Source organism: Ciconia boyciana, chromosome 2 (genome assembly GCF_034638445.1).
Source record: "Ciconia boyciana chromosome 2, ASM3463844v1, whole genome shotgun sequence".
In the NCBI taxonomy this organism is placed as follows: domain Eukaryota; kingdom Metazoa; phylum Chordata; class Aves; order Ciconiiformes; family Ciconiidae; genus Ciconia; species Ciconia boyciana.
The window spans coordinates 47640575-47666260 of NC_132935.1; the positions used below are offsets into that span (position 1 = coordinate 47640575).

The 25686-nt window shown below is 37.4% G+C and overlaps 1 protein-coding gene across 4 annotated transcripts in view; it reads left to right on the forward strand.

The window, feature by feature from the left end:
* The window catches only part of NOL4 (nucleolar protein 4), a 196619-nt gene that overhangs the window by 132310 nt on the left and 38623 nt on the right, over window positions 1-25686 (forward strand). For 2 of the 4 annotated variants that reach the window (XM_072851279.1, XM_072851280.1), the window contains exons 7-8: window positions 17072-17251; window positions 18001-18192. In XM_072851279.1, the coding sequence (XP_072707380.1) occupies window positions 17072-17251; window positions 18001-18192 (372 nt within the window). The remainder of the gene's footprint in view (window positions 1-17071; window positions 17252-18000; window positions 18193-25686) is intronic. The other 2 variants (XM_072851281.1, XM_072851282.1) reach the window with 1 other exon arrangement.

Consider the following 25686-nt stretch of genomic DNA (forward strand, 5'->3'; position numbering starts at 1 on the left):
ATTTAATTTCAAAAATTAATGGGCCTCACTAATCCCACCCTAAAGCCTTTCATCCTTCCAGAAAAACACATGTTCTTACTTTGAATTAGTTAATTGAGGGCAGTGCAGTTTTCAGTGATCAGATCAAGTGAAGCACTAACCAAGGTAAATGATTTTTGGTGCGCAAAGTTAAGGCATAAAGAGTGTTTCCATAGCTCCAGTTATTTAAAGCCTGTGAAACATGAGCTCTGCAAAACATAAGGCAGCAAAGCCTTAAGTTTGGTCTCATGGTCCTCCTGTCAGCTGTAGATCTTCAGAGATGTGCCAAACCATGGATTTGCCTGTGGTCATTAGGACTCAACAGTGCTGCTTTTTTTTAGGACCAAAAAATCATTAAAAAATACAAAAAGACATTGTAGAAACATTACTCAAGAAGTGTCAGGTTGGAGGCTGATTTATTTGCACACAAAGAACAGGAAAAAAGAGAAGATAAATAGGCTTCAGGTTTATTTCAAGGCTTTTTATAAAACAGCTACTGAAATACTGACCTTGGAAACAGTGAGTGTACTCCACAAAGCAAATCCAAGTGACGTAGTGTTTCCTCTTGACAAGAGAGTTTCCAACACTTCAACACCTTTCGTGGTGTGTGTACAATTACACTATACTTGCTTCTTAATTTTAACAAGATAATAAATAAGGATTATTTGCTTATTTAAGGTATTAGCATTAACATACTAGAAAATGTTTTGGGAGTGGTGGTAGGGAAAATAATTCCTTGTGGTTAGTTTTCAAGGAGAAGCCTTTAGCGAGGAGTAGTGAGGGATCAAAACAGAAGCTTCTCCGGGTCTTTAAAGTCTTGCAACTGGATGATTTTGTGCCATCTTCTTTGCAAGGTGAGCGTAGACCTGCCAGACTCCAGTGATACTTTTTGTAATCCCACTTTTGGCAAAGCATCATGAAGAGGAAGGTTGAAGAAAAAATAGCTTTCTTCATCCTCCCTCTGGAGTTTGTCTGAGGGATGGCTTGCAGGGAATTCTTTTGCAAATCAAGAAGTCTGAGGTAGTAAAAAGGGAGTGGTCTAGCAAAAAAGGTTGTAAGCTCTTCTGTAGTTTTCTCACACTGATAACGCTATTAAGGAGAGTAGTTTGTGTATCTTTTTCCCTGACTTTTGAAAAGCTGAATGGTAACTGGTAGAAATTTTTGCTTTCAGCTTATAAACTTGAGTTTTTGTGGTTTTAAAGAAAGCTAGGGTTGTCCTAAAACTCATGTGGAACTTTGATTATGCATATAATGCAGAATTTATTAGCAATTAAAAACTACTGGATGGTCCATTTGTCACACATAATGTCTTAAAAGCAGGGCCTTGGAAGGCAGTGCAGTAAAAGGAATGTGGCTGTGCACAGACATATGGCTTCATACATTAGTTAACCTCTCATAGGTTTGTTAAATAAAAATAGCTACTTGGAAAGTTGAATCTTTTTAAGAACATCACCTTATCAAATCATTTTCATGAAAGTTATTTCATGCCTTCAACAGATTTTGTATAACCATCACCTTATATTTCTTGCCTTCAGTCAAGCTGTGAGGTTAAATTATATTAAATAAACAAAAAAAAATTATCTCCCAGCCTTATTCAGTATTGTGAACTACATAATAATGCCACAGAACATATTCATACTTGTACATATATCCAGAAAAATAATAGTACATGCTCAAAGTGCTATGGAAATGGCTAATAAATATGGGATACTTCTCTGTATGGGTACCTCCCACACACCACTTTGAAATTCCTTCTACCTAGAGCAAGAATTTGCAAGGTACTTGTTAGATCTTTTCAAAGTATGACTTTCCATAAAAATACGTTGAGATGCAAAGTGTTATTTAGAGATTTTATGCCAGACTGTTCCTGTTTTACTCATGTCCCAGGTAAGAAATGTTTTGTAAAATCTTGGTTACGAGGAAAGTTTTATCCAGAAAAAATACTGGTTTGCTATCCATATGGTGCAGTTTATTCTATCAGTGTGAAAAGATGTTTGTTGTGGTGCTGATCATTGTCTTGATTTTGTTTCCTAAGGAAGTGTTTTATGCTCTGTCAGTTTGTCTGTCCCTGCCTAACCTTTGAAACTATTGACCAATTTCAATCTAATTTGATAAGATAAGAATCTTGACAATGCTGAGTTGCTACATGTTCTGTGAAAATCTGCATTTGACTCAAGTAGAAAGGCCCAGGTTACTGCCTTCATGAGGGCTTTTCATTTTGAGAGGCAGAAACTGCTAGGGCAATGAGTACTCTCCCAGCCCTCAACAAGCCACAAACTCTTGCCCTGTAAGAAGTGGGAGAGATGTGGAGTGAAGTGGAGAAGGCATGCCGGTGAGGACTTGGGGATCTAGGACATAAGTCAATAGGATGTCAGGTTTCTTCAGTTCTACTTTTTGAAGATAAACCTGTTTAAGTATAATATACAGGATATTTCTGTATAGGAATCACTGAGCAGATATTAATGGTACTCCTTTACAGGACTTGTGGAGATGAGCTATGACTGCCAGAGTGAGTCACATCCCTGTATTTTGTTTGTTGCTTATGGCACTGTTGAAAGCATTTGCTGCATAGAAAAATTAAATAGCTTGAACCCATATCATCGCAGTCATTTAAAAACAGTAGTACTGGAGTTGCAAAATTTCTTGACAACACTGAAGAGGTCATATTTACCAGAGAAAACCAGTTTCTGTATACTTTCATTGCCTGCGTGGTGTTACTTTTTAATAATGGAAAACAAAGCTATTAGTGTTCTATGCCATGCGTGAACAGATCCGTGTGTTCAAATAGAGCCCTACTATGGGGGTTGTAGGCCCAAGGTCTACAAAAGGAAACCCTGTTGTATTTACTTTGTTGACTAGAAGATCGACAGGTAGTTTAGCAATTTGTAATGGAAAGCAAAATATACAAAGTAATATTACAGATGTTGCCTTACAGACAAGTAAACATTGCTGGTTTACAAATTCTGGCATTGCAAAGCTTGATGGTGTATATACCTTTAAAAATTGCACCAGTACTTACGTGTTTCAGGAAACCTTCTATCTAGTGACCATTTTCTGAGTCATGAAGTTTTCATTTGGATTTTAGAAAATCTGCCTGTAATCCCTTAGCTACAAAATAAGTACACTGTAGCCTTTTCAGACCCCCTTCAAGTTCCTTCTGGTGAGCTGAATCACAGTTTCATTGAGAAATCTTACATTTAGAGACTCATGGCACCTAATATCCAGTGCATATCTAGATAACCAGCTGAGATGCTTTCTAGATGCACATCAGGGGATCTCAAAAACTCTTGTGTGCAAAAATCAGTAAGACAAGAAAAGCAGATGAGTTTGTCTTCTGTTTTGTGCAACTATCTTTAAATCCACAGAATATAGACTGTACCCTAACCCTTAGCACACACACTGTTGACTTAATCGATGATAAGGAACCAGTAAAGATCTTGGGATAAAAACTCTTGATGTTTTCTTGGTATGTAGATCACAGTGCAAATCCTCGCAGCTAAACCAGCTTCAGGTATATGAGTGCTTTTTCGACCCCACATGACCTTCTGCTCTATGTAATCAGCTCTGAGCTGTCCCTGATGCAGCTCACTAGGCAGAAAGCAAGTTTAATGCAGGAAGGTTCAGAGAACTGCAGGGATGCCAGCACCAGCTGATGATGCTGGATGCATGCAGCAGGTCTGGCACACTAAGGGAAAGGCTGCACAGATAATGCATGTGCAAAAGAGATCATTCTACTTAGGTTCATTAAATCTGGTTACTCACTAGGCAATGGGAACTTTACTAAAGTTATCCTTGCCTTTCAGTGTTTAAAATTAATTCCTGCTTACTGGTTTCCTGATCTGTGGCGTGGCTGCACAACAGAGCAGAGTCAATGCCACTTCCAGTGACAATGATGGGGGGTGTTCACAGAAAACTCTTCTGTCCCTCACATTCCATGCATCTTGTATTTGGGTTTAGTAAAATGCAACAGATGAGAGTTACGTTCCCCATTCATACTCCTGAAGGATATCAGCCTGTAGATCACAGCACTACATGTCTTGAACTCAGGTAGAGCCCTGTGAAAGAGGGGAACGGGTGAGCACACAGTTGTAGGGAGCTGCAGCATGAGAGGGGGGACACTTTCTCAAAACAGACATATGGATGACTTATTTTTATTTTTAAAAATATATTCTATTTTGTTTTCCTCTTTGTTCTTTCAATTTCACCTATGGAAGCTAAGGATAAAGTAGTAGTCATATAACATAAGAAAGCAAATAGAAGTGGACACAAACTTTTAAAGCTTTAGGCCAGTTCAGATCTGGATCTGAACTTTTCAGCTAGTTCTTTTAATGCGATAAGCTGACTAAATATAGGATCAAATCCCTTTTCCCTGAATTTGAGGCCAGTGGGGGGAGACTAAATCATTTTGGTTGGAGCAAGATACAAAGCAGTTTTTAGAGCAGTTCACTGCTCCATAGTCAGGCATTGAGTTATGATATCAATATGAGAAAATGCACTGCCTGCTCTGATTTATTCAATTTTTCCAGTATACTTCTAGCTAGTATTCCTCCCAGAACTCTTCCTCTACAACAATGTGGATTGAAGGTATTTTTTGGAGGAAGTCAAGTTTTGCCAAATAGGATTTTCTACTCTGCTAGGGGAATTCTCCATTGCTGGATGCAAGAGCTGAGCCTTGTGCACTGATTTAGTAAGCTAAAGTGAACGCATGTAACAAAGTGGTCCCTAGAATTTACAACTCAAAATATCTCTCCTAAAGAAGCTAAAAATATTGTTTGTTGTAAATGACTCTGAGCTTTTACAGACCAGGTCTATTAGATCATCTTGGAAACTTCTGTGCTGCTTGATGGCTGCTTGGTTCCCTTGAACTGAGCTCTAAGTACCAATGTGACAGAAACATTTTGCGGTAAACATAGATTATGCAACTACAAGAAATCACAGAGAGTGCTGGAGCATGGCGTCAAGTTTGGAAGTGCAATTCCTTTCCAAACAGGAGCTCTACTGGGAGTTTACACTATGCCATGCTATCCTGAAGGAAGCAGGATGATTCTCTTCTCACAAGCCTGAGAGTTTATCGGGCTGCATATAAAATGCCAGGGCTTATTTATAACCAGGCTACCCAAAAGTTCTAGCTCACTTTTGTATCAAATATATACTAATGCTTGTACAAGTTAGAAAGTGTTGTACCATCTCGAGCAGGTAAACTTATGGATTACAATGAGAGTTTCTGGTTTCTTCAGGATGGTACCATGAAAGCTATGATCCAATAGAGATACTTAATGATATTGGTAGGGATTTAGGAGGCTACTGTGATCTCTCTGATTCTTCTGGGGAAGAGCATTTGCTCTTCAACACAACTGTATTGTTAGAATTGGTTCCCTGAATAGTGTGATCAGGAATTGTCTTTTCTTTTGGGAGTCATGTTTAATGCTTTTTATAATATTGTCCTCCATTCCCCACCCCCAAAATGTCAGACTGTGTCTTTAGCAGGAGCACAGCCAGCATGGCTTTAGGACTGAAAGGTTCTTTTGTTGTTTCTGTTTCTTGGTGCTCTTTTTGTATCAGTCCTAAGGATGCATTGGTCTGGAGGACTGATGGCTAGATATTGCCTTTATGAGGAATTCTCCTGCAATATTCTTATGGTTGCTGTCATTTGCTAACCTCAAGCAATACATATGGCTTACTCATATGATAAATGCTTTATTTCTCCTTCTCTAAACAAGGAGGGTCAAACTACATGCATTTCTTACAAATCAGTCTAAAGATTTATTTGTGGTAGATAAGTAGGGAACTGATCAGTAATCTATTCCATCAGCTCAGCTACAGACATCTCAACTACTCCCCTGTCACTCAGCCTATTGCAAACTAGGAACAGCCCCCGCGAGTTCAGGAGCCCTGTCTTGATCTGTCCCCTCTTGATTGGTCTCAAGTTCTAAATCTCCCCACCTGGCCCTTAAGCAATAATTAAGGCAATTAGCCTCTGTCTTCCAGGGGTAGTTACTAACACAATCCAGCTGATTTACCTCCAGAGACATTTTATAAAGCTCAGCAAAGAAAAAAAAAGGTTGCTACTATAAGCAGATAGAGGCAGAATGCAGAAAGGAAAAGCAAGAATGAGCTAGTCCTTCATTCTCTAGTTGTGCCCTATACTTCTCTGAAAGCGATATGCTCCTGTCTTGCATGTGCAACAAATTTGTGTTGTACCCCTGTTGCATTCTTAGCTTTCCCTCAAATAAATCAATTTTTAATATGTTATCTTATTACCGGGATCAGTTGTAAATGGCTGTTCAGTACTGAACAGATTATTTTGAGTTACATGCATGTCATTAATCAATTGGCTTTGTTTTTTTGCATGAGTCTGTCTCTCAATATGTTACTATTACTGTCTTTTTTCCTCTAATCTGTACTTCTGAAGATGTAAATGATCGGTCAGACTCTCATGATCAGAAGAGAAGGAGTGACAGGACTGTCTCCTCTCACCTATTCTGGCATATGACTCTAGTGACTGAGCAAGACAAACTGAAGGAGGGAGAGCCTAAATTTGTCTCAAACAATGGAGACAGGTGAGTTGGAGTTCCCTCCTCCACTGCTTCCACCAACTGATTTTTAATCTCCTTCCCAAACGTTTGCACTTCTGCCATGCTCAGACTGGAAAGGAGAAAGGTGGGAGAATCTCTGAAATGCCATTGTGTAGGAATGAAGTAGGAAGAGGAAGTCAGCACAGGGAAGAACTTATGATAAATTCAGAAAGAGCACACCAAGAAAGGTCCATTGTTAAACCATTTTCCTCTCTCGTCCCGATAATCATTTTTAGTTTCTCATTATTTCCCAGTTTTGTTCTGTTCACTGTGTTCTTCTTACTCATATGAGTTACGACAAAATATGCTGCTCCTCCTTCCTTATTAGAAAATAAAGGTCCACAGCTCAGCATATAACTATGTGTTTAATAAGTCTAGCTGCTGTAGCCTTAGGCAGACTTTATAGGGAGCTGCTGAGTTCCTGGACCTCAAATAGCACTCTTTTGCCAAAGTCCCAGCAAGAATGGGACAGAAGCATCCTTCATCTTTGTTGCTTTCTTTCTCTTTACCTAGTGAAAACAAATGCTCGTCTCCTTTGCTGCTGCTGCTGCTCTTGCGACACACAAACCCTGCAGTGGTCATGTATTATTATCCCTACATCTGTCACTGCTGTTACTCTCTGGAAGTTTCTTTTGAAACTTTGTACAACCTGGAAGCCTCTTGCGTAGCTTCCATCTCCAGCTTTCCTGGGTTACACAGAGACAGGGCAGCACGGTGAAAGTAAGTGTCAAAAAAAAAAAAAAATCTTATCTCCTGACTTCCTGATATAACTTGAACTCTTTTGCCTGCAAACATGTTTGCTCCTTGGGAACATTGCTCTGCAGATAGAAAAAGCTTGGATATACCTGAGCTGCTATGGAGGAGTAGAAAACTGTCATAGTAAAGTGTGAGAGGAAGAAACAGGCGGTGGAGTAAAGGGGCAGGTGCAAAGTCTTTAGATTCTCTGTGGTTGTAGTTCTCTTAGCAAGGGCTTCACCTGTAGCTGACAGTTGTAGATTCAAGGGATGTTGTTCACAAATAAACACATAATTTCCCATTGTAGATTCATGCTTTGGGACTTGAGAAAATAGCCTTATGTTTCATGTTTATAATTGAAGAAGAAAACAGGTTATTGAACCCTTTTGGTGTCACAGCTTAAATTTATGGCAAGAGGGAGCAGAGAGAGATTTAGGGACGAAGATGTGAAGGAAATAGTATGAGAGTCAAGAGAACAATGCAAGAGGAGAATGAAGCAATAAGAACTAAAGGCATAATGAGTTCAAAGAGAAAGAAAAGAATGAAAGATTTTAGGAGAAAGCAGCTTGGAATAAAATGGTTTAAACTGAACCAAGGGGCATGAACAGAAGGAATAGCAAAGGAGGAAAAAAAAGAACAAAAATTGTGGCAGTTTTCTAGTTCATTGCAGGTGCTTGACAAGGGGCCCATGACTAAACCAGTGAATTGCATGTGGTTTGTATTCCTCACTGCTAAAGTGAGGAAGGGGATTCTTCTACTTAAGTTTTCCAGAAGCAATATGCTCAAGATTAAAATACAGCATCCAAGGATGCCATGTTGACAAGAAACCCTGCTCTCCTGTATTTACGATAACATTATTTCCCCGCATACAGATACCCCTAAGAAATTAAAATCCTAGAAATAAAACAGTAAGCTTAGGACATTTAAACTACTACTTAAGAAATAACTTCACTCCTGTATCTCAATTCCTGCTTTTGCTGACAATAACTTCATACCTAAGTAAGTCAGACTTCAGAGGCCATGATTGCAGTTGTAGTATTCAGCAACTACTTTTGTTTTGAAAGCTAGCAGAAGTTTGGGATATTTTCTAACAATAGGGGTATCACTGTTGGCCAGTAAGTGGGCTCTTTGAAGGATAGATTGAGTTTTGTCAGGGATTCTGCTGTTTTCTTGCAGGAGAGTTCCTGTGAAACGACTGTTTGTTGAACCCCTGCTGACATGCTCAGCTATGTCTTACTCTTCTGTCACTTAGATGAGGACAGGCTGCAAAGAGAGGAGTGAGAGTCTTGAGGCTTGCATTGTGATTGTCATTGTGATATTCAGGTTTATATAGGTCTTCTCCATCTTAGTTACTTCCTAAATGTGTTGCCTACATTAGAGGTTTCATTCTCAATTTAAATAGAACGAGAAGAAATTAATAGCCCAGTGTTTTTGCAAAATAGTTTGTAGCTCTTACCATCCAGTTGTCTAACAATTGAATTGGTGGTCAAAAATGCTCACTACCTGCCTGTAATGTGAACCTCAGTAGTCACTGAAGTGTATTTCACAAGAAAAATGTTCCCTAATCCCCATATAAACTGTCGCTATTGCATTTAAAAAAGAAAACAAAGAAGAAAAAACCCTGACAAATGGAAGGCTGCGGAATCTGGGTGGGAATTGTAGAAGTTCTTGGCAAAAGGTCAAAATTTCACCAAAAATTAGAAATGGTAGTTTTCCAATAGAAGTTTTTGATTGATGCGTTTTGACAAAAGCACAAGAACTACATGGGGCACTCCCAGGCTCTTGGCTTCACAGAGTTATGGTAGTATCTGCAAAGTATGCTAATGCTGTCCTTAGGAGATCACTCATGAAGTTTCCTTACATTTGATAATAAGGTAGGTTTTCTTATTTTTTGTAAGGTAGGCTCTTACAAGAGTATAACATCTTCATTCAGATCTTCTGGTTTGATTTTGGGTGTACTATAGGGAATGTTTAAATCCTCTATTGGCTCACAGTTTGCAGAAATCCAGAAGTTTGTGATGGAGCTTTCCTGTGTGGCAGCCTCTGTTTCTCCAATTCACAAAAACTCTGTCAGATCCTTTTAAAGCTTCAGAATAGCGATGTATGATGCCAAAAATAATTTAGGCTTTTATTTGAGTCTGTCATCATTTAGCTTTGACTTTTCAACTCCCACAAAGGACATTGTATTTTTGCCAAAAACACAGCAGCCACATTTTACAATATGACCAGTTATTGAGGGTTATATAACTAAGGTTTTTTAGTATTTGGTTGAAAATACCTGTCTTCTTACATCAGTGACAGGAGTTCTAGAATTCGTTAATAAAACAACTTTGTAAAATAAAAGCTGTGAGAAGCAGGCAAGTCTCCTGCTCTGTTAAATCGGCTCTGCCCTGGTACTCTTGACACTGGTGGTCTAGGGAGGTTTGGACACGCTTATTCTGATCCTCCAAGACTTGTCCTCCTCCAGAATGGCTGGGGAAGGAGCAGGAGCCTTCCTGAAGGTGCTGAATCAGGTAATAAGAGATTGGTTGTGGACGAATTAGAAAGAAGCTCATTAAACTACCGCCTGTAAATATACTTCGTTCTTCTATTTGACTGAGAATTCTCAGTTGCCTCTGGTTTTACTCTTTACTTAATTTCTGAGGTTATTTCTATTAGGGCAAAGTGATCTATTTCAATAATGTTGGTCAATACCAGTGGGGATAGACCTAGGGTAGACTATATTTTAGCTAAAAGGAGAAAATGTACCACAGGAAGATCTGTGTTTCAGGGGGTCTTTAAATTATTTCTTATCTTTCAATTATCCAAACGTCTATCTATCCAGATAAATCCTGCTGGAATGAAAGTGTCTGGGTAATTTACAGTTTACTCTACTTATTGCTAATGAATGTGTTTCTGTTGAAAGGAATATTATAAGCAAACAGATAATATGATATAGACTGGCTAATTACTGAGAAAGAATGAGTAGGTAGTCTTAGGAACAGTCACTGTTCTCTCAGTGACTACTGTAAAAACAATGACTCTGGAGAAAAGACCATGTCAAAGATAATTCAGGAGAAAAATCTTTTTATTTCTTAGTCCCTATTGTAAATAACTGAACAGTTGTCTTTCTGGAGCTCACATGTTAACACAGAGCAAACAGAAAAGATCTTTTAATATTTCAGTGTAATACAAGTTTCGTGTAAAAACGTCTTATACAATCTACTCCACAACACTTTACATATTAGATAACAGTTTTATAGAGTCAAACCTATGAAACCCTAGATTTCAGCTCTCCATTCTTCCAGTAAAAATGCAAATAACAAAATTATAGTAAAAACCCAAATAGCAGACTTATACACAATGATGCCTTCCCATTATCAAGGGTGAAATTTTATGAAGGAGCTGGAAACGCCAATTGTGGTGTAACAAGGGGAGCAAACTGGTCATAGTCAGATGCAAAAATATGAGTAAGATGAGGAAATGTGTGACAAGTTTATAAAAATGAGGTTAATTGGATCTTGAAATAAATGGTGAGATGCTGAAATTGTATTTGAGACTTCACAGTCTTTTCTGTAATGAGAAAAAAATGATGGGCAGTAAAGTTCCACACACATGACAGTATGAAGGTTTAAAGGGGCCGTGTAAAATGGATAATAACAGTAAAGTCTGGAAGAGAGAAAGGCATAGGTTTTAAGAGGGATTGTGGAAAAAATGGCTTATTAATGAAAAATAATAGAGAGCTGGACTTCTATCTATAAAAACGGAAAGCGGATTGCTTAGGATAATAGCTGAACCTTGGTTTTTCAGTTATGCCTCCTGCTTTACTGTTTGAATTGAGGAGAAAAAAATAGGAATGTCTGAATTCATAGTATGATCTCTTTTAATACCAAAAGGGCACATATGTGCCAAATGTATTTTATGTTTTATAATGTTTTATTTATATTACATATGTTTTAGATTTAATGTAAAAAAAACCCCACTACCTCCTGTAGGCAAGTTCTGTGCAATATGGAAAACTCACAGTTTATGCAGGAAAGAAAGTGGAACTCTAAGTTCCAATATTAATTTCAAATATAATTTTAAGGGGAAGATATAGGACATAAATTTTCCCTTAACCTTACAGGCTTAACCTTTTAATTTTGTTTATATGTCAAATAAAATGGATGCTTTTTACTCGCAGTCAGTTCACCGAAAACCAGTATGTTACACTTTTTTCAAAAACCTTGTCATATGTACAATCAGTTAAAAATGTACATTTGAAATAAAAATTAAAATCAAGTTCTAATTTAATTGACAATTCTGGAAAAAAAAATTCTTCAAAGCCATCAAACCTGGTGTCATCAGAATATTCTAATCACTTTCTGTATCATAGGAATGGTTTCTATAAAAGTATATATACACAATAGCACATGGGAAAATATGTGGAAAAGCACACCTCATTTGCAAGAGTAATTGCTGAATTTGTAGACTTTTGTGTATTCAGTGGTACAGGGGGAAAGACTGAGATGTAGAAAGAGGAGGAAAAAATGGTTGGAGGTACAACTGAGTGGACGAGCAGAACTCTGGCAGCTTTAGATTATGGGTTTATTTACTCATTAAAAAAAATGTATTTAGTAACTCTTATAGATGTGGAGGCAGATTTCTAGAAGAGAATCATGTATAGCCAGTAGAGTGTTTTCATCTCTGCCTACCTCACAGCTCCTTTCCTTTCCATGCAGTATGAAAACCTGTGCTACTGTCTTGCCAGCTCTTCAGATCTCCAAATCTCTTCAGCTCACAGGAGTAGTGTGGTTTATGAGTGTCTAATGTAACAACTGAAAGAATTACACACTGTCCAATGGAATGTAAAACTATCCAACTCAATGTAAATGTAAAATGTAATGTAAATGTAAAAAATGAAGCTTCATTTTTTAAAAAAAAAACCTGCTAAGCTTCCTTCAGAGGCTTTTTTCCCTGAAAAGGTGGGGTCTTTTGTTCCATTTTGGCATTTTTAAAAAATGACAAAGCCATGATTTTTCCAATTTTTGGTCATTACAAATAAGCAGCCTCAGTAATTAACTTTCTGTCATTGAATAACTTTTGGTCCAGTAATCAACAGCTGCCTTTGTACACTCACTGGGATAGCCAAGAGTCTCTTGCTGTCAGTTGCTGGGAGAAGCCTTCTGCAATGACTTCATGTGGCATCGTCCTCCAAACCATGTCTGATGGCCATACAGCAGTGTCTGAGCCTACCAGACACTGGGGCACTATGGTAGACTTTATACTTACTAATGTTCTGGATTATTTCTGTTTTATTTCTCACAAAATAACAGCATGACTTCTGTTGGCAGCTGTGGGGTTTCTGCATTACTGTCTTTTGCATGTATGGGGTATTCTTTTATCTTGCAAATAAAGCTTGATAAGCTTTTTCTGCTGTAAGCATATTAGAAATCAGTCAAGCAATAAATGAATATATTTTCCATAGAAAGGCCTCAAATGGAATACGCTTTGGAGTTTTGGGAGTTGCTCTTTGAGAAAATTTCAGACCAAATAAAGAACATCTAGAGCAGACCAGTACGAATGACTATGAATCTGGAAAACATGAGTTTTGTAGCATCAATGAATTTATTGGGAGGAGAAGATTGAGGGGAAGGGACATGATAACAGTCTTCAAATGTCTGAAAGATTCTTGTAAAGAGGGAAGAGAATGCTCTCTTCTCCAGATACACCTGTCCTCCATTGCGATATGTGGTAGATAGATGAAAATGAAATACGCTTAGTACTGTTTATGAAAGTCAGAGGTGGGTATTAAGAATATTTTAATAATTCTGAAGACAGTGAAACACTGATGCAGATTGTCTGGGGGATGCATGGCATCTCTGTCACTGGAAGTCTTAAGATAACAACGAGGCAAACAGTGGTCAGGAACAACCTTCTGACCTTGTTCTGTGGCAGCAAGATGAACTAGATGACACTGTGATGTCCTTCCAGGTCTTTTATTGTACGATTTGACACTTATCTTATTTCAGGTGACTTTTGTCGCTGACTTGTAGTGTATTGAAAAGATGTTGATATTTAATGTCACAAGCTCCTGAAAGCAGGTTGTTAGGCAAGAACCTTTACTTTCATTTTTATACAGCAGAAGTGTCTAATACTTATTATTGCAAAGAAGAGATTAAAATAATGAACTCAGAACCTTCAGAAAAGGGCAAGGACAAAGTGTCCAGAATATACCTATCAAAATCTCAGTATTTTGAAGACAACTTTATAATCATCTAAATGTTTGGGGGAGGCAATACTCTTGGCCTTAGCCTTGGCCTCATTTGTTCTCCTTGAATAATTTCTCATTTTACATTGCTGTCACTTTCTTTTCCAACTCGCATTTGTTAAGCACAAAGGTTTCACCTGTGAAACATCTTGTGTCTACTAATGCTTCCACTCCGTGATTGCTTTAATCTTGCATTGCTGTCACAGAGACGTGTATGCTTCCTCTATCCCTTCCATGCTCACATTCTCCTGTCGGCACAAAGGTTTGTGCTTTCAGGTGGTGAACTGGAGCCAAGAACTGATCCTGGTCTTAAATAGACTGGCAAAGGAAAAAAAAAAGCAAACCCAAAACATTTAACCAGGATCATTTCTTCAGCCTAGTTCACTGCAGGACTATAAAAAGGTATGTGTCAAGGGATGTACAGGAATCTGAATGAGCAGGTTCCTGTCTGGCAAAGGTGGGAGCAGCCTTTTGAAAAGACAGTGCAAGACCTAAAACTGGGGAACGTGTACTAAGGAAAAGTTGTCCTCTGCTATCCTACTCCATGTTTATTTAGCACTGCAGCTGCTTAATAGAGTACCAAAAGAAAATGCTTATCAGCTTTTGCACAACTGCAGAGTCAACACAAGTGAGAGAACAGTCTGTTCCTTCTCTGACTCAGTATTCATCTGTGTAGAAATACAAAAAGGTAGAAATTTTATTCCTAACTGAGTTTTTGTAACCTCTTCCCTCAGTTTGCCAACGTAACAGCTAGGAAAAAAAACACCTTTTTTTCCTGGTACTGTACACAGTATTCAAATCCACGATGAATAAATATGGATTCCTGCCATGCAACTTTCTCAGATTCTCCAGTATGTTATTCTCCACAGTTCGTTTAAGATGCTAAAGTTGTTCTTGAAATAAATACTTTGGAAAAGACATTGGACAAGGGTTTCTGTGCAATGCTTTATTTAAAAAAAAATTACCATTGCATTTTTGAGAGACATAGCTAATCCATTTTGGCCTGAATTTCTTTCCTTCACAAAAGCAAATCTCAATCCTGGTGCATAGTTTATGTTCTTGGCATCCAGCCCAAACATATGTGCATACTGAAATCAGTTTTGCATCTGTTTAACTTTATGCACATGAGTAGTCTAATATGATTTAGTCTGATGAAATGACTCATGCAAAATCAAGTGTTTGCAGAACAAGGGTTTCAGACAGTAGGGTTCTTCAGGGCAGTACCTTCTACAGCTTTATATGGTACCTAGCATGTGAAATGTCTTTTTGATTATCTAGAAGCCCTCTTCATGCTGTATAGCTGTAGTATGAGGTGAAATGAAGTAGTATAAAAGAACAAGTCTTGGAGTCTAGATCAGATCTTCTACTGCATAGCACTTGGACACAATTACAATAATTGTAACAATTAATTAATTGTAACTTTCTTTTTAAAAAATTTTATTCTGGGAACCTCTTCAGGATCAAGGAAAATCACTCTTCTTATTCCTTCATAACAGGTTACCAGGCTGCAGCTGTTGGCCTTCTGGTAGCCATTGGCCAGGTTAAGTAGTGTTGCTTATATATGCTAGACACTCTGATAAGTTATAGCCATCATCTCCTATCAAGATGGAACCATATTGTTCTGGAGGCTGATAATTCAATGGATTCAACACCTCCTGCAAGGAAGAGTTATCTGAATGGGCAGCAATGCAGATATTAATCATCTTCCCAGGACAAAATATCAGTGTGTCAAGACAAGGAAGAGATTTTTTTGCTGCTATCCCAAGTGTTATCTTCCCATGCCATCTCACGTCTGCCATCCTGAACCCTGGCTAATTTCTTGCCTCGTAACTGTGCAGTCATAGGCTGTAGGAAGAGAAGAAGTGATGCTAAGCTTGCTACTTGTTGAAGTTGTTTGTATCCAGAGGCTGGCTCTTCTGCTTTCTTTTGATGTTTTGTCATTCTCCCTATGTCTGCTATAAAAGTCTAGGGAATGGAGAGTGGTCTAGAGAGTGAAGAAACTCAAGGAAGGGGATGAGAGAGGCTGCAAGATCTGATGTTAGGAGCATTAGGGATTAAAAAGTGAAACTCCAGGGGATTTGTACTGTGAGAATATAGTCTGGGGAGGACAGATAAAAAAGGAAGGCTTGGAGTATGAGTGCTGTTAAGGCAAGGCAAGGAAATGTGTGGGTGTGACTCCAAAACTGATGGTGAACTGGAAATGAAAATAGAGAAAGAAAAAGAGAAGTTGGAGTAAGAATATAAAGCAAGAAGTATACCTTAAAGATGAATGGTTTTGTTGGCCTTTCCCTCCTATCTCACTGCCCAGCTACATTCTGTGATTGGTGAAAACACCCTGAAATAAAGACAATTTTAGGAAGCTCAGAATGTAGATCAAGGCACGTGATTTTAAGTATTTGAAATGTATTTCTGATTGAGGCATTATGCTCCTGACTTGTGACAGTTAGGCAGGAGGCACCTAAAAAAAGCGTGTATGTGAAGTGCATCGGGTAGCACCTGATTCAGGACTCTCTGAAGTTAATAGACTACAGTGTGCTTTGAAGCAAGAGAGGACAATATTGAAATATTACAGGATTAAAATATTATAGAAGTAAAATTGTGCTCTGAGTTACCTAAATGTGAATCTGATGGCTCTGGTGAAGATACTCTCCGATACTTCTGTGCGACTGGGGGAAACCTTTGATCTTAAAGTATTAAGTTGTAGAAGACTTTTTATTACTGATGTCTTTTCGTGGTCTGCAGTTTGAAGTGTATGCAGAGGTAACAGGTAACTGAAGTCTTGATATGCACAGTATTGACTTTTGGTAATTTAAAACTTTTTGGTCTTACAAGTGGATACACTTTAATGAGATGGTCATCTGTTTTATCCAGCAAGCTGAATTTCTGCTCAGGGGAAAGTTCTGAATGCTGATATGCAAAGAGAAAATGGTTTTACTATATGATTCGCAGAAGAGCGTTCAAAATGTTAACAAGCCTACACATCTCTCATTCATTCTGGGGTTTTGCAAGTGAAACTAGAACATAATTGTCTCCATGTTTTGAATAACTTATTGCAGCTCTTGATAATATTTCATATTGATTGGATGAATATCAATGTTTCCTACTTAAATCCTCTTTGCCTTAAAATGTGTAATTTTTAACCCTTTAGAGTTTTGTGCAAATCAACTGTCCCTTATTTACATCCTGGCTAATACAAAGAAGTTGGTATTTGTAAGAAACTTCTGTATGTAGTACTTAAGGCTGTATGGCAAAGATCTCGTGTTAATTGTAATTATCATACGTTATTGATTTGTTAATTGATTTACTGAATTTGCAGCTGGTCACATTTTTTTAAAGTACTGAAATGAATATTGTTGTGAACTGTTTGCTCTTACAAGGATTATGAGCGCTTTATGTTGAACAAAGGATAAAAAGAAATCATGGAATTCTTTAAATATTTATAAAGCATTTTTGATGAGTAGACCTTATTTCCGTGGTGAATTTTTACAAACATATTATTTTTGTCTATTTTCAGTCCCCTGCACATAGCTATTCAAGCTATGATTCTGGCAAGAATGAGAGTGTAGGCAGAGGTGCTGAAGATCTGTCTCTGAATCGAGGAGATGAGGATGAGGATGACCATGATGAGCAGGAAGATCCTGAGAAGGTTAATGAATCAGATGGGGTAGAAGCTGAGCGGCTGAAAGCTTTTAACGTAAGTCCTCTTGCACTCATTGTCTTGTTTGCTTCTACTATTCCTTTTACATTGTTATTTATGGGTAAGTTTGACAATATTAAAGGCACATTAATTTAATTTGCAGGATTTATTTCAATTATTATTTTAATGCACATTAAACTCTTGCCAACAGACGACAGATTTACTGTGTTTTATTTAGAATTTTAAGGCAGAGTGCCATCTTTACCAGTGAGGAAAACAAAGCTTTGTTCTGTATGTGTGCGTGTGCGCCCGTGTGTGTGGATGTGGATGTGGATGTGTGTATGTGCATGTTCACCCATTGAATGGAAAGGGGCTGTAGCTAATTTATCAGAAGACCATTCTGGTGGTCAGCTGTTCTCTATTGCTTTCCCAATGTATGTAATTATGCATGAAAACACTAGCAATTGTTCAAACAAAGAAAAAGTGAGAGTCAGTTCAATAAAATGATTAGCAATCACAGCTTATTGTTAATAATGGAACTTAAATAGTGCCTATTTTCACAATCTGTTCTGGTTTATCTCACAAGATCTGTATCCTATAGACTATTCTTTTCTTGTCTTTTTTTTTTAATCAGCCCCCCAAAATAACCCTTTAAAGAACTGTTTGCTTAATATTTCTGGCTTCCCATTACAAAGCTCTTCAGTGGATACAAAAAATGTCTTCCTATCAGTAATCAAGACAGGAAGCTAGGAAGAGAAGAGAGCTACCCTCCAAACCCATCTCCTCTGTCTCCCTCTTGCCAACAGATGTTTGTCAGGCTGTTTGTAGATGAAAACTTGGACCGAATGGTCCCAATCTCTAAGCAGCCCAAAGAAAAGATCCAGGCTATCATTGACTCATGCAGGCGACAATTCCCTGAGTATCAAGAGCGTGCCAGAAAACGCATACGTACTTACCTCAAGTCCTGCAGGCGGATGAAAAGAAGTGGTTTTGAGATGGTGAGTTTTGATTTAAAACCCAGCCCTAGTTTCCATCAAAACCCCATATGTAAATCCATGGCACTATTTTGTTTTCATCTTAGTGTCTTTTTTTTGTTTGTTTATTTTTTGATAATACCAGGTCAGAGGTTTCTTTTTCCCTCCTTCATTCTTCCTGAATTTATTCCCTTTGTTCACTGGTTTAAAAATGCTTTGAGACACTAGAGTTCACAAGATGAACTAGTATGGATGTATAGGAAAAGAAGAACAAAGCAAGGCATAAGGAGGGAAACCAAATGATGGCATATATAGTGACTTATTTCCTACTTTAGGTTACAGTTAGAGATTTTTGCCTGAAAAAGTCTTGCAGTAAGATGGATTTTTCTTTAAAATGCCTCTGCTAACTGGATTTCTGTGAGCTCTGTAAAAATTAGATCCTGCTAGAGAAATGCTATACTCAAGAAAATGCCCAGTGTAGTAACATCACACTGGCAATGGTTTTGGCTTTGGGTTTTTTTCTTGTACATTTTAGCCTATTACTTATCAGTAAAAGTTACTCCTTTGAAATCTTTCAGTTTATATATAGGTGTGCAAAACACATTAAGTGGTTTTAAAACACAGACATCAAGCTTACCATTTGAGCATCCCAATGGTTTAGTAATTGTAATTGAACCAAAACCCATGAAAATTATGATGGTATACAACTGTCAGTGTTTCCAGACATTAATATTACTCAGTAGCGCAAGAATGGATAAATAATGTCTTCTCACCAATTGGCAGCTTCATTATCTCTAAAAAAATTTTGTCTTTCCAAAACCCAGGAAAATCGGAAGAAACTAGGTAGCTACACACCTTATGTTTGATGTGTCTTAGCTATCTCTCTGGACTTTAGATGACAATAAAATCACCTCATCATTACAAATAGATATCATTTAGTGATTAAACATGCCATTATTTTTTTTTAATGAATCATCTGCAAACCCATTGATTACATTAAAAAATTACTGGAGATGATTGAATTTTACTGTTTCTCTCTTTCTCTCTGTCTTTCTCTTTCCTGCAGTCTTTGCAGAATACTTATGATTTCCATATGTTGTTTAAGATGTTAGCTGACAGTTTTAAGAACAAAATACCAGGTTTATTTGTAGGGTAAGACCACTACTGGATAACACAAAAAACAAAGACAGAAACTAAATTTTTGTATGTGTTTGTGATTCTAATCAACTGCATGGTTTTATTATTTGAAACATTGGGATAACACTGTTTCTGAAAAATGGAAACGCAGATGAAGAGAGACAGGTAGAATAAAGGACATCTGTACAGATAAAAGTGCCAAAGATTGTCTGGTGGTGTACATGTCAGGTTGTATAGCCTTCCAAAATAAAAGAAGGAAAAACAGAAAGTAAATATTTTCTACAATACACTAAGTAGCATCAAATTGCATCTACTCACTCTGGCTGAAAATAATTCAGCAACATCAAGTTGAGCTTTCATGATGCCAAATATTTTTATTTTGCTGTACTTTCAATTGAAAATACTTACAAAATTAGCCGATGCTAACAAGTCTCCTCACTGTTCCAATTTATGGCCTCATTACTGTCATTATTCACACTGATGAGCAGTTATGTAAACTGCCTCATTTTTTGTCATCTGAAAAACTCGCGCAACTGTTTTGCAATATGAATAAGGGGCTTACAGTCTGACCCATCAGAGCTAGGTTGGCTTGACTTCAGTGCACATTTGCAAATGTTACTTTCGTATGAATAAAGGCTGCAGGATCAAATTTACTCCTGAGAAGGGAAAAGGAGCAGAGATTACCAGGAACATGATCCAAATAGGCAATCTTTATAGTTCAGAAATATTCCCTATTTTTATAATGTTCCACTACAGTTTATGATGGGCTTTATTTCTTTTTAAACAAACAAGTTACCCTCTAAATATTGACTTTGCTGCCCATGAATGGAAGTGACAAGGCACTGGAGCTCATGCGAAAGATTTCAGCCCTCTTGGGCCTGAAGGGAAATCTGTCCTGCTTCCCCGTTCACAGGTAGGAACACAAGCCAAAGACTATTCAAAGTCTTTGGAGGAGCTCCCATTAACTTCCTAAGAGAATAAGTGGTGTTTTATGTTTATGTCTTGAATAATTCTGAAATGTGATACGTATCCATTTGTTGTTCTTAATTATTTTCTCATTTCTAAACTACTGTATCAGCATCTCCTAATTATAAGCAGTTTTTAAAAATGCTACCATGGACAGAGGCACTTGACTGTATGATTATTTTAAATGTACTTACCATTTTGACAGTGGAAAAGAATCACTTTGTCTGCATAATAACATTGGTTCAAAACAATCACAAAGGCACATGTTGGTGTTGATTTGAATAAAGTGCTACCTTCAAATATAGCAAAACAGGATAATGATCTCCTCAGGAGCAATAGTGCTACCTTTGTTATATTAAATAGGATGTCAGATAATAATCTCCACAGGAGATGTCTTTTGCTATAGACATATTAAACACAAGTTTTTCATTTTGTTCAGGTTCAGAATGGTACATTTTGAGCATCTAGTTGCAGGAGAAAAAGAGAAAAATCTCATATATGGCATATGACAATTCAGACTGTGTGGAACAGTGCAGCTATCTATAGTGTCATATTGTAAAGTGAAGAGAAAATGTAAACACTAAGTTAAATTAGTGTAAGACTGCATGGTAAAGATGAAAAAGCATGCCTGAAGCCTGCTTCTGTCAGTCATTTGCCATCTGTAATCCAAACGACAGTTCTTGCTGCATAACAGGCCAGTTCTAGCTCTGAGGCAATGGGAAAGGCTCAGTCTCATGACTGTTCATATTGTTAATTAACCTGTTTCTTAGTATTAATATTTTTAAGAGATTGCTTATAGTTATTCTGCTTCTACTTATGAGAGAGATTTGTCTGTGGACCTCAAGGCACCTTGCATAGCTTCTTGTTACAAATATTCCTTTGAGGAGTTCCCTTTCTACATTGGAAAAGCTTTCCCCATTTGACTGTTTAGCTTGCAATTGTGCCATTTTCATTCTGACACAAGCATATCCCTCAACAAGGCACTGTCAAAGTTTTTCTTGTGAATTGTAAGATTGTTTTTCTCCTCCCATTGTCTCTTGCTTATGGACTGTTGAGAATGTTCTCTTACTAAATTCTATGATCTTGCTCAGAATTTTTCATTGGGAGGGAAGTTTGTCAAGTCCTGAAATCACTGGTTTTTGGATGGGATCTCTAGGTTGTGCTTCCACCTGCACTATGCTGTAGCAGTTTGTGAACTTCTTAAAGTTCTTGATGTTCTTAAAGAAATTCTTTCTTTTTCTCTTCATTAGCCCATAAGCAAAAAATATATTACTGCCTCTTTCTCAAGGACTGATTTTAATGAGAATGCCTTTATACACATTAAGTGTTTTGTGACCTATATATGCTATACAAGAGGAATTTCCTCCCTGAAATGGTCAAATGACCTGTTTCACTAATGTTTTTAAAATTCATCCTTTAGACTTCTCCCAGCCTCTGTATCTATAGAAAACTGCCAATTAAAAAAAGATAGTAGACAGCTGCTGAGGATATGTGGTATGTATTTATTTAGTTACAGTCCAGAACAATTTTAGATGCTAGAAATAAACAAATGAGGTTGAATTGACTTAATAATTACATTTTCTTACTACTATCTGCTTCCTCCCATCTTCATGATCTCCTATCATGAGTCTCACTGCCTTCAGTTTTAAACTGCATCTTACAGTATCTTTTTCACAGTTACGCCATTTTTTCTATGTGCATCCCAATGCAAGAGCAAGGCCTTAAACTCTGATTCACAAAGAGATTCTTCCTTTCATTTAAGCAAAAGGAAACCTTCCTTCCCAGGCACTACTGTAATACAAAGCAATAGTATCGAAGAGCAAAGTATTCTTATGCATTGGACAGAAAAGGCTAGTCATAAATGCTTTTCATTGTCTGAAGACAAGTTTGGATGTGTCAGAGAAGAGTCACACTATGCCTGAAGACAGTTGCTCAGTTAGATCCCAGTGTTGTTCATCCCAGCTCCTTCTGTCCTATCACCAGCCTCAATAACAAATAACCAAGTTCTATATCTTTCACTGCTTCTGTCATTTGGTTGTGCCAGTTGGCTGTAAGAGGTGTTTTAATGATTTGCAACTGTGCACATGTTGATCGGGGTGTTTTGAATGTGTCTAGTGGCTTGGAGTGCTTCTATATTGCAACTGGGCAACTTCTGTGGGGACCAGTTTTCAGAAGGGGGTATGTTTTCTGAAATTGGCCTCGCTAAGATTTCTCAGGATAGATACCTAGCCTCTGTTTTTAAGTTTTAGCTTTAGAGAGAGGAAGCTTTCATTATTTACTGAATTTAGTGCTGAATAGTCCAGCTGCCCTCGCAGTCACGTGGCTTTTCAGTCCTCCAGGCCTTTTATGGCTGGAAAGGTCATAAGCATTTTCAGGAAGATGAGGGTCTGTTAGTCCAGGGATGCATACCTAATCTTGATTAATAAACTGGGAAGCATTAAGAAAATTATCACAAGAACAGTTATATGAAGATCTACACATAATAATAGAGCTGTTGCTTTGTACTATACCCCAGACTCTGTTGACTGTTCACTTTCCTTTCTAAGCATCTCACCCTTGTTAGGCAGTGGTTAGCTTATGTAAGTCTGATGGGCAACCTGGTTGAAAAAGGGCAAAGCTACTCTCAGACAAACTTTGCCTTTTTGCATTGGGTCTCACATATCCTTAAAAAGAAATTCTAGAAACAGTTTCCCTAAGGCTCTTAAATATTTTTTCCCCCCACAGAACAGTTAAGTGAATACTGATGTGATTTTTCAGAACTGCCTTTTAAATCTGTCTCAGATGATACCTTTTGCTTTTCAATAACTTTTGCATGTATAGGCAATTTTGGAAAAGTGAGTGGCAGAAGAAGTTACACTTTTTCCAGTAACCTTGGAAAATGTGAAGAAGTTAGCTTTGAAAAAGGCATGATATTGGGAAAAAGAATGAAAACTAAAAAATTAAAAATACCTAGCAACCTGATAGTAATTAGTCTTTTACATTCTGTGAGAGAGGAAAAGATAGGAATGCAATTTTGACATTTGTTTCACTTTTTAATTGAATTCAGAAGAAAAACAATCCCCTCCAAAATGGCAGTAAGTTCTAATATAGAAAAAAACCCTTTTTAATGAAAAAAAAAAAACCAAAAACCTGGGGTGAAAGAACGTTCACCCTTATTACTTGTAAGTTTGAGGTCAGAAAAAAAGTAGTAAATACGTCAGTTGTTCCTGTGCTGTGATCCTGACTTAGATTGAGATGTCTGCTGCCATGTTACTTGATTAGCTGGTTTGTGTCGGTAGCTTAAGCGTAGGGAGCCAGTTCAGTGTATTTGCTTAGGGGAAACAGGAAATAATGTTAAATCAGACTCAGTTTTTCCTAGTCCTCTGGAGTTTTGCTAGTAAACTGTTTGCTGTTGGAGTGTCCAATCCAATCCCCACCTAACTCAGAAGGAATTACTTCAGCATGACGATTCCTGGGGTTCTCTGTCACTCTGAAATACCAGATGAATTTGGGATAGAGGTAATCTTACCTAAGTTTGCTAGAAAAATTAGAAAATAGAGACTTGGGCTCCCTCAGCAATCAATGAAGCATTTAGATGAACCAATCCAGAGAGATTCATTCCCAGCTGTCTCATGAGTCAACTTCCGGAGATACCTCTCTGAATGAAACAAAAAAGAAGCCTAGATGACTAGTTCAGACAAAATACTTGAGTTTTAGGTGGATAAAGTCAGATGGATCTTCTTTCTGTTGTTCACATAAACAATTTAAAATTTCCACTAGCCCCACTGAAACTGCTCTCGGACTTAGCCCTGTATGTAGGCACAGCAGCAGCAGCAGCAGCAGCAGAACGGTGGTTGATTGGAATGTGTCACTTGCTTAACATTTAGACAGGAATATGTATATGTTAAGATATATATGGATATATTTAGGTGCTGTCATAATCAAGGTGCAACATGCAATGTTTCAATTAAATGTACTTTAAAGCTGAAAACTTAAAAAAGTAATGTGAACATCACTGAACATTTTAAAAAGCCTCTTCTGCCATTTAAGAAAATATTTCTAGTGACTTATTTGAATTCCTTAGTAGGTGTTACAACTGAGTATTTATCACAAGACTGCAAGACTGAGCAAAATATATCAAAACCCAGTCTGAAACGCAGTGCTACAAGCATTAAAATGCCAGTCCGGTTGTTCATATTTCACTATTCTGTACTAACTAATAATTATAAAAGTACATCCAATAGAGTGCAGTACTGTACTTCAGTCTGTAAATTTAAAAACACTCTGTGGAAAGGTTTCCGAATCCTTTGTAACTGTGCAGTGTAGGGCAGTTCTGTGTCATACATTTCACTGCATTACACTGAGTAAAAGATCTCATTTGGAGATAATATGTACCCTGTCTTGTAAATTATTTTGGATGTTTTCTATGAAAAAATGCTATTTAGGTATTGCATACTGTTATAAATATGTTGGGGATTTTAACACATTGTGTTAGAACTTAATAAGTTATTATGAAAGAGTTGTGGCATATTTGCAATATTTCATTTTGGAAATGAACTGGTCTTACGATACCTGAGGAAAAAGCTGACATGCAGGAGAACACTAGGGAGTATCATGTTAGGAGCCCAACATTGCAAAGAAGTGCTTAGTGGTACCTCTGGAAAAGCTCAGTTACTGTCAGTGAGGCATCTTAGGCAGTCATCTTCACCTTCAGATGCCCAATCACTTTGGAAAATTTGGAACTATTTTTTTTTCAAGTTTGAGTAATAGTTAAAATATTTTCTCATTAACACATTTATATTAGAGTTCATACATTTATATTAGGGTCTCTGTTTACAAAATGAAGTCACTTGTATATTTACGTGCTTGCAACTGTTTTATACTGAAAGATCTCCTTTTTACTGTTACTTGGCCTAAACTGGAAGGTAGTATCTATGCGCAAATGTCAGGTTATAAAGTTTGGCATTTTAGCAGGTGTGCATGTGTGCCTATTATCTGACATAATAGATAGCTGTATTTTTTCAGTACTGAGTCAGACTGGTGTAACATGTGTAAGAGTATCTAGACCGAGCTTCTGTATGACAACTTTGGCTTTTATTTATAAGTAAATACTGGATATCACAAAAAATGCCAAGGTAGTAACTTTAGAGACAACAGATCTTTAACCACAGGAGGACAGCACGTACAGCAGATTGCCAACTTCTTTTGGGTGAATATACTGCTCCCAGTGGTTTAGACTGAAATATAATCCATCTACTATATCAATAATCAGTAGATTTATACCAAAAATGTACATTTGAAATTAGAACATAGCAGGTTTTTAGATTCTGTATAGAAATATAGGAATTGTGTGAATATGCCAAAAAGGGTATTTTATGTTTCCCATGAAGATACTGCAAAGGTACCTCACTTTAAACAGAAGACTTGATGATACTG